This window comes from Anolis carolinensis, chromosome 6, assembly GCF_035594765.1.
Source record: "Anolis carolinensis isolate JA03-04 chromosome 6, rAnoCar3.1.pri, whole genome shotgun sequence".
Lineage (NCBI taxonomy): Eukaryota > Metazoa > Chordata > Lepidosauria > Squamata > Dactyloidae > Anolis > Anolis carolinensis.
Window position 1 is genome coordinate 4,309,813 of NC_085846.1, and position 16,877 is coordinate 4,326,689.

Sequence of the window (16,877 nt, forward strand, 5' to 3'; positions counted from 1 at the left end):
CTGAGCGAAGGAAGAGAGACGCTTTTGAACTCTGGTGCTGGAGGAACATCCTGAGAGTGCCTTGGACCTTGGCAAGAAGGTCCACCCAGTCCATCCTCCAGGAAATAATGCCCAATGGCTGCTCACTGGAGGGAAGGAGATGAGAGGCAAAGATGAAGTATTTTGGCAACATCAGGAGGAGACAGGGAAGCTTGGAAAAGGTCACGATGCTGGGGAAAATGGAAGGAAAAAGGAAGAGAGGCCGACCAAGGGCGAGATGGATGGACGGTATCCTTGAAGGGACTGGCTTGACCTTGAAGGAACGGGGGGCAGTGACGGCCGACAGGGAGCTCTGGCCTGGACTGGTCCATCAGGTCACAAAGAGTCAGAGACGACTAAACGACTGAGCAGCATCAGGCATGGGCAAACTCCGGCCCTCCAGGTGTTTTGGACTTCAGCTGGAAGTCCAAAACACCCGGAGGGCCAAAGTTGGCTCATGCCTGATTTATATTCCGATTTCTCGCACCTCTCCGGCAAGATTGTGGGTTAAAGTAGGTTAAAGTGGGTCACAATTTGTTTTGGAAACAAATACAGTTATAGATAGAGCAGGAGGAAGACATGGGGAGGCCAAAATCTCGTGCATTCCTGCCATGAATAGCCAACTATTGCAAAAGGAGACTGTCACTTTTTGATGCCAGCTGGACAGCGGACGAGGAAGTGAGTCATGCCATTCATAATGCCAGGATTTGGTATTTAAGACTTAATGGCTACAAATGGACTAATTGCATGAGGTCAGTCTAGTGGGCACATGGTTGGAGCGTGCTGCCAAATGCAACATTTAGAGCATCCCGTATCATTCTGCAACTCAGGGCCACTTGGACTGCCAGGGCTCAATCTTATGGAATCCTGGGATCTGTAGTTTGGGAAGGCCCCAGCCCTATTGGACAGAGGAGACCAAAGACCTTGCAGAGCTACAAGTCCCAAGCTTCCATAACATTGAATCAAGGCAGTGGTGTCAAACTACATCCGATCAACAGTCTAGACTAGGTAGGCATGGGCAAACCTTGGCCCTCCAGGTGTTTTGGACTCCAACTCCCACCATTCCTAACAGCCTACCGGCTGTTAGGAATGGTGGGAGTTGAAGTCCAAAACACCTGGAGGGCCAAGGTTTGCCCATGCCTGGTCTAGATGCACTCCCCTGTTTCCACAATGGAACATTCTCTTTTAACATGAGCAATAAAATATTTATGCGCCTCCTCTCCTCCTACATTATTTCTGAAAGTTACGCAAGGGGCAAACCTTTATGTAAGAGAACAAATGCAGTTTGAGGCCACTTGAATTGCCATGGCTCAGTGCTACAGAACCCTGGGAGTTGCAGTTTTCCAAGGTCTAGTTTAGCCAGATATTGCCGAGGCCTTGCCGCACTGCAACTCCCAGGATTCCACAGCACTGAGCCATAGCAAAGGTTTCAAACAGCAGGCACATTCTTGGGGATTCAAGGATATGACTTCATCCTCTCTCTGGGGGATTCACCACCACTGGGGTTGCAACCTGTGCCCCAAATCGGTATAGGGCCGGGCTGTGGCGCAGCCGGTTAGTAGCCAGCTGCAATAAATCACTACTGACCGAGAGGTCATGAGTTCGAAACCAGACCGGTTCGATTGAACGCCCGACCATTAAATAGCCTAGCTCATTGTTTACCTAAGCAACCCAAAAGACAGTTGCGCTTGTCAAATAGGAAATGTAGGTACCGCTTTATGCGGGGAGGCTAATTCAACTACCATATATACTCGAGTATAAGACGAGTTTTTTAGCCCTTTTTTTGGACCGAAAAAGCCCCCCTCGGCTTATACTCGGGTGAGGGTCCTGATTGGCTTATATTCGGGTTGGCTTATACTCAAGTATATATGGTATATTTATTAATTTCCTCTATTATTACTGGTATTATTACATTTATTATTTTACTCTAATGTTATTGTTGCTACAGTAGAGTCTCACTTATCCAAGCTTCACTTATTATTATTATTATTATCCAACACAGTCTGCCTTTTAGTAGTCAATGTTTTTGTAGTAAATGTTGCAATGTTTTGGTGCTAAATTTGTAAATACACTAATTACTACATAACATTACTGTGTATTGAAGTGCTTTTCTGTCAATTTGTTGTAAAACATGATGTTTTGGTGCTGAATTTGTAAAATCATAATGTAATTTTATGTTTAATAGGCTTTTTTCTTAATACCTCTTTATTACCCAACATTTTCGCTTATCCAATGTTCTGCCGGCCTGTTTATGTTGGATAAGTGAGACTTTACTGTATCACATTTATTTTACTCTATTTTTTATTATTAATAATACATTTATTATTTCGCTCTGATATTATTACATTTATTATTGTACTCTATTTATTATTCCATTTATTATTTTACTGTATTATTATTAAAAGGAGACATAAGCACATTTACATTGAAGAAGATGAGAATAATGATTAATCAGAGCTGTACGGTCTTATCTTAAATTACAGTTTTATGTAAATATTCAAAAGCATTTATCCTACTGATGCCTCAATTAGTGTAATTTTATTTGTACAGTAGAGTCTCACTTATCCAACATAAACGGGCCATCAGAACATTGGATGAGCAAAAATGTTGGATAATAAGGCGGGATTAAGGAAAAGCCTATTAAACATCAAATTAGGTTATGATTTTACAAATGAAGCACCAAAACATCATGTTTTGCGACAAATTGACAGAAAAAAGCAGTTCAATACACGGTAACATTATGTAGTAATTACCGTATCCACAAATTTAGCACCAAAGCATCGCAATGTATTGAAAACATTGACTACAAAAGCAATGGCTACTAAAAAATTGACTACAAATAAAGATAAATTGAATAAAATAAATTTACAGTAACAACATTGTAGGAAGTTAAATTCGTAAAAAGTTCAGTCCTTGCCACCTAGAGAAACAGCTGTGGATCTGGGCGGAAGGCTAACTGCGTTGGATAATCCAGAATGTTGGATAAATGAAGGTTGGATAAGTGAGACTCTACTGTATTTTTATTTTTGAAATTTACCGCTCTCAGCTTATATTTGAGTCAATGTTTACCCAGTATTTTTGGGTAAAATTAGGTGCCTCTGCTTATATTCAGCTCGGCGTATACTTGAGTATATACGGTTATTTACGTCACCATAAAACCGTCCAGCAGTATGCGGAAAATAATGAGGAAGTACTCCATCAAGGACTCTGTCAAGACACAGAGGCCTTAAAGAGCCACACACACCTTTAGTCCAACAAAAGTTTATTGCAAAACAATAATATTCCCAGAGACACTTAACTTCAGTGTCTCTGGCCAAAACTCAAAGAATTTGCCCAATCTGGGCTCCAAAAAGCAAACGCAAAATAACCCGGATTAAACAGAAAGAAAACCCGGATTAAAACACAGTCAAAGTAACAGCAAGCAACAGCGGTGTAACAAAAGAGTTCCAACAGACAGCGCTGCACCCAAAGAGTTAAATGCAAAGAGGAGTTGTCCAAGCCAGCCCAAGTCCCAGAGTTGCCGTAGAAGTAGTCCAAACAAACGTCGTTTCCAAGGTAGTCAAACAGAGCTGTTGCTGAATCAGTCCAAAAGCCCAGGAAGGGAGAAAGCCACACTCACGATAAGCCAGTCCAAACGTCGTTTCCAAGGTGCTCAAACAGAGACGTTGTCGAATCAGTCCAAGTGTCCAGGAAGGGAGAAAGCCACACCCACGATAAGCCAGTCCAAATTGAAGATCCACAGGAACCACAAACACCAGGCTTTAGAACCTAAACCCAAAACCCAACAGGAGAACAAGCAGTGACAAACCCACACGATACTGACAGGGTTGTTGTATGTCTTTTGGGCTGTGTGGCCATATTCCAGAAGTATTCTGGAATACTTCTGGAACATGGCCACACAGCCCAAAAGACATACAACAACCCTGTGATCCCGGCCATGAAAGCCTTCGACAACACACAATACTGACACTTTACCTTCTGCAAAGATTCCCCATTTCAGAGCCTACTTTTAACTTACACATCATTATCCGATGATGAGCTGGCCTCCACCCCATCATCATCTCTTGTCTTCACACGTGAACCCCTGTTTCCATCTCTCCAGTTCCTCCATCTCCTGTCAAGACTTAGGTTTCCCCATGACTCGGATGTATCTCCAATCCTCATGTCCCAAAAACCCCACAAACGTGTCACTAGAAGTTGGCTCTGCACATATATCCCTTATCTCTTGTAGCTTAGTCCAATCCTTTGTGTTCTCTCCATCCTCATCACTCCCAGACCCATCATTCCCAGAGAAACCCATAAATGACTCATCCTCTGTGGGAGCAGTAAGTATATCCTGGATCTTCTTCCTCTCCCGTTCTTCATCTGATTCCTGCTCCCACGTAACCCTCTTTGTGCCTCTGTTCCCATCCACCACATCTCCTTCCTCGCTCATCGACTCCCCGCCACTTGAAAACCCTTCGAATGTGCCTTCATCAGTAGGTGCCATAAGTATATCCCAGATCCTTTTCTTCTGGGCCTGAATATATTGCACAAGATTTCCCTAGCCTAAAATGATACATTTTAATATATTGGTTTTATGGTTCTCGTCCCCTTGAATTGGTCATGTAAGTGTGATTTATTGTTATAATTGTATTATTTTACTTTGTTTTATAATGTGTATTATGTTGTTATGTAATGTTTGTGTTTGCTTTTATGACTGTAAACCGCCCTGAGTCCCATCCGGGAGATAGGGCGGTATATAAATAAAATTTTATTATTATTATTATTATTATTATTATTATTACTACTATTTTGTTGTTCTTCATCGTACACCTGCTCGCGATTAGCCCTTTTCCCCCTACTGGTACTCATACTACGTTTTACAACATTACTTACTGGCTCAACTACAACAGACTCGGTGTCACAGTGGACGATGAAGCAGCAGCTCCCCCTGGTGGCCAGAATCGAGCATAGCCTCATGATGCCAGAAGCTGGGAAATGTTAAATGTTAAATGTCTAATGACATTGAATGGTTGCCATGTATGTGTGCATTGTGATTCGCCGTGAGAAAGAAGGGCGGAATATAAATATTGTAAATAAAATTAATAAATATCAAGCGTTATAAATAAACTAGCTGTGCCCGGCCACGCATTGCTGTGGCGTTGTCTGGTGGTGTTGGTGAGAACTTGTTGAGGTAGTGATGGTATTGAATGTCTGTTGTATGGTTGTCTTTATGTTTAGTATGCATTTGGTTGTTTGTGTACTGTGAAAGTGGTGAGGGTAGAGGGGGTCTATGTCCCTGTGTAGTATTGTATAGTATTTATACGTTGTCCATGTGTTGGGAATGCTTGGATTGTGTCATGCTGCATAGTAGAAAGGGTTGGGCTGGATGGCCCTTAGGGGTCTCTCCAAACTCTTGGATTCTATGCTTCTATTATTATTATTATTATTATTATTATTATTATTATTATTATCTTCTTCATCATTATTATGTAGAGGCTGGATGGCCATCTGTCAGGATAATATAAGATTATAAATGGGTAATATAGCTGTGTGGAAGGGCCTTGAGTCTACATTGCCATATAATCCAGTGCAAATTAGATAATCTGTGGAAGAGGTCTAAGTGAGGCCTAACTGTGCCTGTCCCCTGGGCTGAGTAGGTTGCTAGGAGACCAAGTGGGCAGAACTTAGCCTTGTAACTGGCAGCAATTGGATAAAAACAATTATTCCTATCTCTCTAATTAGGACTTTATTTTTCTTTTCTTTTTGTTGTATCAACCTAGAGGCGTGGATGATGGGTTGTGTTGTCAAATTTCGAGGTTGGGGGGCCTGTAGTTTTGTTGTTTTGTCCGCTGCCCTGATGCCATCACTCTTTTATATATATAGATTTCTGTCTGCTTCCAGGTGAAAACGGTGGACGAATCCCGCGGCATCGGGCGCATCAGCAAGCACTGGAGCGGCCTCCTCCAAGAGGTCTTCACCGACACGGACAACTTCGGCATCCAGTTCCCGATGGATCTCGACGTGAAGATGAAGGCGGTGCTTTTGGGAGCCTGTTTCCTCATTGTGAGTCTGCCCGACCACCCTACAAAGACCTCACAAGGGGTGCATCTGCACCAGGCATGGGCCAACTTGGGCCCTCCGGGTGTTTTGGACTTCAACTCCCACCATTCCTAGCAGCCGGTAGGCTGCTAGGAATGGTGGGAGTTGAAGTCCAAAACACCCGGAGGGCCCAAGTTGGCCCATGCCTGGTGCCGATGCACCCAGGGCGAATTGTCCTGAATTTAATTCTTATTTTCCTTCTTTTGCAGGATTACATCTATTTTGAACAGACGGGAACCACCGGGCAAAGCCATACAGTGGTCACCGGATAGAGCTGCCTTGGAAGTGGGATCATGTATGATACATGTGTGTGTGTGTATGAGATAGACATGGGAGCAAAAGGGTGAGAGTATGTCTGCGGGTGCATCTATATATCACATAAGAGCGGCTTGACACCGCCATGGCTCAATGCTATGGAATCGTGGGATTTGTAGTTCACAGAAGTACCAGTAGAACGGAAGGCCTTGAGAAAACTACAACTCCCCAGTATTCCATAGGAATGAGCCATGGCAGTTCAAGTGGGGTCACATTGATGGAATTGTGGGATTTGTAGTTCACAGAAGTACCAGTAGAGTGGGAGGCCTTGAGAAAACTACAACTCCCCAGTATTCCAAAGGAATGAGCCATGGCAGTTCAAGTGGGGTCACATTGATGGAATTGTGGGATTCGTAGTTCACATAAGTACCGAGAGCGGGAGGCCTTGAGAAAACTACAACTCCCCAGTATTCCAAAGGAATGAGCCATGGCAGTTCAACTGGGGTCACATTGATGGAATCGTGGGATTTGTAGTTCACAGAAGTACCGAGAGTGGGAGGCCTTGAGAAAACTACAACTCCCAGTATTCCATAGGAATGAGCCATGGCAGTTCAACTGGGGTCACATTGATGGAATCGTGGGATTTGTAGTTCACAGAAGTACCGAGAGTGGGAGGCCTTGAGAAAACTACAACTCCCAGTATTCCATAGGAATGAGCCATGGCAGTTCAACTAGGGTCACATTGATGGAATCGTGGGATTTGTAGTTCACAGAAGTACCAGTAGAGTGGGAGGCCTTGAGAAAACTACAACTCCCAGTATTCCATAGGAATGAGCCATGGCAGTTCAAGTGGGGTCACATTGATGGAATCGTGGGATTCGTAGTTCACATAAGTACCGAGAGTGGGAGGCCTTGAGAAAACTACAACTCCCAGTATTCCATAAGAATGAGCCATGGCAGTTCAAGTGGGGTCACATTAATTGTGGGATTCGTAGTTCACAGAAGTACTAGTAGAGTGGAAGGCCTTGAGAAAACTACAACTCCCAGTATTCCATAGGAATGAGCCATGGCAGTTCAAGTGGGGTCACATTAATTGTGGGATTCGTAGTTCACAGAAGTACTAGTAGAGTGGAAGGCCTTGAGAAAACTACAACTCCCAGTATTCCATAGGAATGAGCCATGGCAGTTCAACTGGGGTCACATTGATGGAATCGTGGGATTCGTAGTTCACATAAGTACCGAGAGCGGGAGGCCTTGAGAAAACTACAACTCCCAGTATTCCATAGGAATGAGCCATGGCAGTTCAAGTGGGGTCACATTGATGGAATCGTGGGATTCGTAGTTCACATAAGTACCGAGAGTGGGAGGCCTTGAGAAAACTACAACTCCCAGTATTCCATAGGAATGAGCCATGGCAGTTCAAGTGGGGTCACATTAATTGTGGGATTCGTAGTTCACAGAAGTACTAGTAGAGTGGAAGGCCTTGAGAAAACTACAACTCCCAGTATTCCATAGGAATGAGCCATGGCAGTTCAAGTGGGGTCACATTGATGGAATCGTGGGATTCGTAGTTCACATAAGTACCGAGAGCGGGAGGCCTTGAGAAAACTACAACTCCCAGTATTCCATAGGAATGAGCCATGGCAGTTCAAGTGGGGTCACATTGATGGAATCGTGGGATTCGTAGTTCACATAAGTACCGAGAGCGGGAGGCCTTGAGAAAACTACAACTCCCAGTATTCCATAGGAATGAGCCATGGCAGTTCAAGTGGGGTCACATTGATGGAATCGTGGGATTCGTAGTTCACATAAGTACCGAGAGCAGGAGGCCTTGAGAAAACTACAACTCCCAGTATTCCATAGGAATGAGCCATGGCAGTTCAAGTGGGGTCACATTGATGGAATCGTGGGATTCGTAGTTCACATAAGTACCGAGAGCGGGAGGCCTTGAGAAAACTACAACTCCCAGTATTCCATAGGAATGAGCCATGGCAGTTCAAGTGGGGTCACATTGATGGAATCGTGGGATTCGTAGTTCACATAAGTACCGAGAGCAGGAGGCCTTGAGAAAACTACAACTCCCAGTATTCCATAGGAATGAGCCATGGCAGTTCAAGTGGGGTCACATTGATGGAATCGTGGGATTCGTAGTTCACATAAGTACCGAGAGCGGGAGGCCTTGAGAAAACTACAACTCCCAGTATTCCATAGGAATGAGCCATGGCAGTTCAAGTGGGGTCACATTGATGGAATCGTGGGATTCGTAGTTCACATAAGTACCGAGAGCAGGAGGCCTTGAGAAAACTACAACTCCCAGTATTCCATAGGAATGAGCCATGGCAGTTCAAGTGGGGTCACATTGATGGAATTGTGGGATTTGTAGTTCACAGAAGTACTAGTAGAGTGGGAGGCCTTGAGAAAACTACAACTCCCCAGTATTCCATAGGAATGAGCCATGGCAGTTCAAGTGGGGTCACATTGATGGAATCGTGGGATTCGTAGTTCACAGAAGTACCGAGAGCGGGAGGCCTTGAGAAAACTACAACTCCCCAGTATTCCAAAGGAATGAGCCATGGCAGTTCAAGTGGGGTCACATTGATGGAATCGTGGGATTTGTAGTTCACAGAAGTACCAGTAGAACGGAAGGCCTTGAGAAAACTACAACTCCCAGTATTCCATAGGAATGAGCCATGGCAGTTCAACTGGGGTCACATTGCTTGCGTTCTGCAACCCAATGAAACTATGGTGGACCTTTTTTCGGGGGGGGGGGGGGCAACTGTGTAAACAAGCAAAGGGGATAGACATTTGGGGTTGTTCATGAGCTGGTTGGGGGATTATGGGAGATGTAGTTCAAATAAAGGGGTCTTTTGGCCGGTATCTTGTGGGCTCAAGCACTAGTTCCAATGCCACTTTTGCCTTGAATATGGGGGGCCAGGGGAACCATCTCCCCACTTTGGGGTACATTTTTTTTTGGGGGGGGTCTCAATAACATCCCTCCTTACCACACACCAAAGAAATGGTTAATATTTACTACTTCTGTGTATTTTATAAATCTTATCTATCTATATCTATTATCTATATATTTAAGTGTTTACATTTAATGCCTTTGGGAGGAGCAGCCAAAAGGACGGGGTGCAGACTTCCAAAGTCCTCTCTCCAAGTTGGCCAGAAAGCGAGAGAAATTGAGTCAGTCAGGTTGCTAGACTCCAACTCCCATCAGCCACTGATCATGGGGAAGGATGCTGGGTGATGCAGTTCAACCAGAACGCGGTTCCTATCGTCCTTCTCTGGCCAAAAGCATCCCCAGCTGATTCAAACCAGGTGGAAAATCCACAAGAATGAAGCTAGGGATGTCAGAAGAAACTGGACTCTAGATCCCAAAAGGGAAGGGATCAGTCTGTCGGGCCAAGCGGCAAGCCTATCATCCACAGAGAGAGCAGGACTTCCTGCTTGACCGTGTCTTCGTCCCTTGACCGTGCCTTCTGTTTATGGACTTGGTGGATCCTACGGCCGCAAAAGCGGGGTGAGATGCCTTCAAAGGGTGCGAGAGATTGTATGTCCCTCCGTTGCGGGTTAAACCAAAGAATAAAGCGTTATCTAGGCCTCTGGTGCTCTTCACAGGTTGTTTTCCTTTGGATGGTATAGAATTTATTATTTATTCTATTTACAAGATTTATATTCTGCCCTACTTTCTCACCCCGAAGGGGACTCAGGGTGGATTACAATGCACATATATATGGCAAACATTCAATGCAACAGACAAACAACATACAGTAGACACACACAGAGGCAATTTAACAGTTCCAGCTTCATGAGGGTATGCTCGATTCTGGCCACAGGGGGAGCTGTTGCTTCTTCATCCACCAGTGACTCTGAGTATTGTACTTCCTCATTCCTTTCCGCATGCTGCTGGCAGTTTTAGGGTGTTGGACTAAAGGTAAAGATAAAGGTTTCCCCTGACGTTAAGTCCAGTCGTGTCTGACTCTGGAGGTTGGTGCTCATTTCCATTTCTAAGCCGAAGAGCCGAATTTCTTATTAATACACCAAAATGTCGTTTTTTATCGTTCAAAAATATAGTCGTGACAGGGCACTTTGTGTTTTTGCACACAGAGCAAAAAAAGTGGAAATAATACTTGCATTGAAATCTTGTGTGCGTTTCTGCTGGTCATAATTCCTGGAAGGTCTTGCAAAAGGGCAGAGACTCCCACGGCTGCTTTGTGTTCCTCCTTGCTGGGGTTTTCCAAACATTGGGCAACTCATGATTTGGCCAGAAAACAGACAAATGCAAACATTCCTTCCATTCCTATCATGCTCTTTGAGTTCGCCAGCATCACAAACTGTAGCAAGATAGGGGTCTGAGCACTGGATTACAACTAGAGACATGAGTTCGAATGGCTCCATTTGGGCATGGAAGCCCATTGGGTGGGTCACACTCTCTCGACCTCCCAAAATAATAATAATAATAATAATAATCTGGCAGAAACCAGTGCAGGTGGTCCCGGTGGTGATGGGCATACTGGGTGCCATGCCAAAAGATCTCAGCCGGCATTTGGAAACAATAGACATTGACAAAATCACGATCTGCCAACTGCAAAAGGCCACCCGACTAGAATCTGCGTGCATCATCCGAAAATACACCACACAGTCCTAAACGCTTGGGAAGTGTTCGACTTGTGATTTTGTGATATGAAATCCAGCATATCTATCTTGTTTGCTGTATCATAGAATAAAATAATAATAATAATAATAATAATAATAATAATAATAATAATAATAATAATAATAATACTAGGTAAAGGTAAAGTCTAGTCGTGTCCAACTGAGGGTTGGTGCTCATCTCTATTTCTAAGCCCAAGAGCCGGCGTTGTCCATAGACACCTCCAAGGTCATGTGGCCACTGGCATGACTGCATGGAGCGTCGTTACCTTCCCGCCGGAGCTGTACCTATTGATCTACTCACATTTGCATATTTTCGAGCTGCAAGGTTGGCAGAAGCTGGGGCTAACAGCGGGAGCTCACCCCACTCCCTGGATTCGAACTGCCGACACTGAGCAAGTTCAGCAACTCAGTAGTTTAACTCGCTGCGCCATATATATTTTTTCGTGACAGGAGCGACTTGAGAAACTGCAAGTTGCTTCTGGTGTGAAAGAATTGGCTGTCTGCAAGGACGTTGCCCAGGGGACATTGCCTGGATGTTTTGATGTTTTTACCATCCTTATGGGAGTCTTCTCTCATGTCCCTGCATGGAGCTGGAGCTGACAGAGGGAGCTCATCCACACTCTTCCCGGGTTGGATTCGAACCTGGCAGCCTTCAGGTCAGCAACCCAACCTTCAAGTCACAAGGCTTTAACCCACTATGCAACTGGGGGCTCCAATAATAATAATAATAATAATAATAATAATAATACACTTTATTTATATTCCACTTTACCTCCCTGGAGGGACTCAGAGCAGATTACAGAATACATATAAGGCAAACATTCGATGCCTTTTATACAGTGAACACAATGACAGACAATACACAGACATGGGTAGGTGCGCTTGTTCCATTTTTCCATGCCAAGGAGCCTGTTGTCCTATCATGTTTGCCGGCATGTCGGCATGTCTGCATGGGGTGCCTTCTTACCTTCCCGCATTGCATGCTTTCAAACCGCTAGGTTGGCAGAAGCTGGGGCTGACAGCTGGGAGCTCACCCCGACTCATGGCTTCAAACTTGGAAGCTTGAAAGTAAACAACAACAACAACCAGGAGATAGAGGAAGCTGTGTTTGATCTACTTGCATTGCATGCTTTCGAACCGCTAGGTTGGCAGAAGCTGGGGCTGACAGCTGGGAGCTCACCCCGACCCGCGGCTTCAAACTTGGAAGTTGGAAAGTAAACAACAACAACCAGGAGATAGAGGAAGCTGTGTTTGATCTACTTGCATTGCATGCTTTCGAACCGCTAGGTTGACAGAAGATAGGGCTGACACCCAGGAGCTCACCCCGATTCGTGGTATCAAACTTGGAAGCTGGAAAGTAAACAACAACAACAACCAGGAGATTGAGGAAACTGTGTTCTTTTTCTTTCAAAATGAGCACACTTGCATTTAGGAATCTTTTACAGAACAGCACATTTATTCACCCATTTACATGATATTTACAAAAGGAAGCAGATTTACATTTGCATTTGGACCAAGTGGGTAGAAATGGGATTTTTCGAGTCTGTTAGCACATTATAGTGGTTTAGGATAGAGGAGCCATAGTTCATCTGTAAGTACAAGAAGAAGGGTTCTTTATGGCAAAGCAAGGCTTTGTTTGGAGCATAGGTCCAAAGCTGGAGGCATTGAGATCGTTTGGGTGGAGGCATGGGCCAACTTGGGCCTTCCAGGTGTTTTGGACTGCAACTCCCACCATTCCTAACAGCCTCAGGCCCTTTCCTTTTGCCCCTCAGCCTCTTAAGCAGTTTTGGACTGCAACTCCCATGGACATTTGTAAAGTGTGTCCCATTATCGGATCATATCTCCTGGTGTAAACCATGGTGTTTTGGACTTCAACTCCCATGGACATTTGTAAAGTGTGTCCCATTATCGGATTATATTTCCTGGTGTAAACCATGGTGTTTTGGACTTCAACTCCCTCCATTCCTAACAGCCTCAGGCCCTTTCCTTTTGCCCCTCAGCCGCTTAAGCGGCTGAGGGGCAAAAGGAAGGGGCCTGAGGCTGTTAGGAATGATGGGAGTTGCAGTCCAAAAGACCCAGAAGGAGGACCCAAGTTGGCCCTCTCTTCTTCTTCTTGTTGGAAGACTTGGGCGTTCGGCACCATTTGGGCCTCTTTCCGGAGGGTTACGCTCGGAGGCCGCGGCTGAGGACGTATCGGGAGGCCATGGCCAGGTTCCAGCGGTGCTTTTCGAGTATCCGCCGACACTCTTCGCGTGAGAAGGAGCTCAGGTGGAAGAGCTGGTCCACCTGGGAGAAAGAGTCAAAAAAAGGGTCAGAAAAAGACCTTATCAAACGACAACTCCTTGGCTTCCACGGTAGTTCAAAGTGGGGTCAAACTGCATGCAATCTTCACTGTAGATGTACTCTTGAGTGCTAGGCTGAGCTGGAATCGGGGACACAGACCACAACCACCCCATAGAAAAGTTGGTACCTTGAGCATCTGGGCTGCCTTCTGCATGTCCCAGCCATGCAGCCTCAAGGCCTCGCGGCACTCCTCCGTTGTGGACCCGTGCACCCGCTCTTCCACCTAAGTGGGCAAAACTTCGGTATAATCCAAGACAAGGACACATGTTGCTCGAAAATGCATACTATACAAAAATCCAAAACATAATTGAGCTACAAATAGTTGCAGTTAAAAGCAAGTTAAAAACATAAACAATACTGCACATTATGAAACAGAACTGTGTATGTATCTACCGTAAATACTCGAGTATAAGCCGAGGGTTGAAAAAGCCTGCCTCGGCTTATACTCGGGTGAAGGTCCTGATTGGCTTATATTCGGGTCAGCTTATACTCCAGTATATATGGTACATTTATTATTTTTCTCTATTATTATTGGTATTATTTCATTTGTTATTTTACTCTATTAATTATTATTATTACAGTAGAGTCTCACTTATCCAACATAAACGGGCCGGCAGAATGTTGGATAAGCGAATATGTTGGATAATAAGGAGGCATTAAGCAAAAGCCTATTAAACATCAAATTAGGTTATGATTTTACAAATTAAGCACCAAAACATCATGTTATACAACAAATTTGGCAGAAAAAGTAGTTCAATACGCAGTAATGCTATGTAGTAATTACTGTATTTACTAATTTAGCACCAAAATATCACGATATATTGAAAACATTGACTACAAAAATGCATTGGATAATCCAGAACGTTGGATAAGCGAGTGTTGGATAAGTGAGACTCTACTGTATTTCATTTGTTATTTTACTCTATTAATAATTATTATTACATTTGTTATTTTACTCTATTGTTATTGTTACTATTACGTTTATGTTACTCTATTTTTTATTGTCATTAATACATGTATTATTTCACTCTGATCTTGTTATTGCATTCATTATTTTACTCTATTATTATTAAAAGGATATGTAAGCACATTTACATTGAAGATGAGAATAATGATTTGATCAGAGTTGGACAGTCTTACCTTAAATTACAGTGTTATGTAAACATTCAAAAACATTTAACCTACTGATGTGATTAATGTAATTTTATTGATATCTATTTTTATTTCTGAAATTTACCACTCCCAGCTTATACTTGAGTTAATGTTTTCCCAGTTTTTTGTGGCAAAATTGGGTGCCTTGGCTTATATTCGGGTCGGCTTATACTCGCGTATATACGGTAAGTCAATTATGGTCTTTCACTGGCATTCTCTCATTCAAGTCCTAACCAAGCTTGACCCTGCTTAGCTTCCAAGATCAGGTGGGATTTGGTACTTTCTTGGAGGGTAAAAAGTGTATTATGTGCCTGCCTACAAGTTGCCTGTTGACTTGGTGAGGACTCCATTGAATTCTTAAGAGTTTTTGGCGGCCAGAGATGATTTCGCCAGTTCCTTCCTCTGAAGCACCTAGAAGCACCGGTGGTTCATTGATGGTCTCCCCTCCAAGGCTTAACTAGGGCTGACCCTGCTTAGCTTCCAAGATCTTATCTGAAATGGATTTCTTTTTACCTCAATAAATGCTTTTGAACCTTTAAGCTGACTTTGCGATCCTTTGCCATCCAGAAGACAAAGGCTTTCCTGAAACTCACTTCACGTAAATTTCCTGCTGTTTTGGAAGGCATACTTCCACACTCTGCTTATTTTCTTGGGAATCTATTTATTTATTTATTTATTTATTTACAGTATTTATATTCTGCCCTTCTTTCTCACCCCGAAGGGGACTCAGGGCGGATCACATTATACACACATAGGGCAAACATTCAATGCCCATAAACACATAGAACCGAGACAGAGACAGACACAGAGGCAATTTAACCTTCTCCTGAGGGGATGTTCGATTCTGGCCACAGGGAGGAGCAGCTGCTTCATCATCCACTCTGATGGCACTTCCTCACTTCTTCATTCCAACGTTGTAAATTAGTTAAACTTGCCTCCCCACTTTTATAAGTGGTACCTTATTTGATAGATGCAACTATCTTTCGTGTTGCTAGGTCAGCAACGAGCAGAGGCTATTTTTTATTTTTAATTGACGGGTGCTCACCCCGCCACGGGCTGGCCTCGAACTCATGACCTCATGGTCAGAGTGATTTATTGCAGCAGGCTGCTCATCAGCCTGCGCCACAGACCAGCCCCGGATCATTTTGAGCCTAACCGCTCACAGATTCCCAACAGACCCCTCCAAGGCCAAGGTTGCACCCGTACCTCCTTGACCTTCTTCTCGATGTCTCCCAGGGTGGGCCTCTGCCCGTTGGAAGGAGCCGGGGGCAACGCCAGCACCCCTTTGACCGCCGGCGGCCTTTGTGTCCTGGCCGCCTCTTTCTCCCGGGTTCCCGGACCCTCGGATTTGGGGAGCGCCCAGGCGGGCAGGGCCGGGTTGGGGACGCGGGGGGGCAGCTTGGGCAGGCGATGGGGCTCCGGGGGCTGCGGTGGCGGTGGCAATGGGGCCGGCAGGTCGCTGAAACGCCGCTGGGCCTGGGCAGCGGGCCGGTCCGCCTTGCAGGGAGGGAACTTGGGCTTGGCGCGAAGGATGCTGAAATCCGAAATGGACTCCAGGCTTTTGGAGAGGCCTGATGGGGAGAGGCAGAAAACAACAATTAAAACAGGTTGGTTTCCTTTCCCTCCTCCCAAAAAACGAGCCCAATTCAGACAAGGGGGCTGACTATCTCTCCTATCATTTAAATGAATAATTGCTACCTGAAATCACCCCACCTGATGACAAAACTTCCCATTATATTGTGAGGTTACTAAAATAACAGTCTATACTCGCCATAAGAATTAACCAAGAGCCAGCAGAGTATCTCATGAACATATAAATCCATGAACACTGTGAGTATATAAATAAGATATAACTTTCTCAATTGAAACCTAAAAACCTTAAATTATGTTATAGCCACTATTTGTTCCTTTTATTTAGACCCACCCTAGAAAAAAAGAAAAGACATAAAAACATAACTAGAAAGAGGAACATAAAGGGAATACATATGAATATACAATTGTAAGTCTCTATGTCAAATTTATAATGATATTTATGTGGATATGTTATATGCTTTTTTAATCCATTATAATTTTCCCAGATTAATTCACTTGAAGAAGACCTAGTCGAAACCGGTCGTGATGTACTGTGACCTACTTGTTCTTCAGATCAACTAACTGATTGAATAACTGAACAATTATATATAGAATGCACAATGTTGAGCTAGACAGTCATTTTTAATGTATGGATTATGTTGATTACAATTGTGAATTCTGAACACATTGTATTTCATTCTATATGAGTTTTTACTTTATACCTGTTGACTGAACATTACTAAAACATATTACTGTATTTGTGGGTATCTAGTACTTTGGTGTATCTCTCCTAT

At 44.0% G+C, this 16,877-nt stretch overlaps 2 protein-coding genes across 3 annotated transcripts in view; one reads left to right on the forward strand and one right to left on the reverse strand.

Annotated features, from left to right (window-relative positions):
* Positions 1-9,961, forward strand: part of plscr3 (phospholipid scramblase 3) — a 47,078-nt gene extending 37,117 nt beyond the window's left edge. For both annotated transcript variants that reach the window (XM_062983929.1, XM_062983928.1), the window contains 2 exons: positions 5,905-6,066; positions 6,312-9,961. In XM_062983929.1, coding sequence (XP_062839999.1) covers positions 5,905-6,066; positions 6,312-6,374 — 225 coding nt within the window. In that variant the 3' untranslated portion in view covers positions 6,375-9,961. The remainder of the gene's footprint in view (positions 1-5,904; positions 6,067-6,311) is intronic.
* Positions 9,962-13,067: 3,106 nt separating this feature from the next.
* tnk1 (tyrosine kinase non receptor 1) overlaps positions 13,068-16,877 on the reverse strand; it is a 50,532-nt gene continuing 46,722 nt past the window's right edge. Inside the window, exons 12-14 of the mRNA XM_062983927.1 lie at positions 15,718-16,082; positions 13,487-13,582; positions 13,068-13,302 (exon numbers count right to left, since the gene is read on the reverse strand). Of these exons, the coding sequence (XP_062839997.1) occupies positions 13,180-13,302; positions 13,487-13,582; positions 15,718-16,082 (584 nt within the window). The 3' untranslated portion in view covers positions 13,068-13,179. The remainder of the gene's footprint in view (positions 13,303-13,486; positions 13,583-15,717; positions 16,083-16,877) is intronic.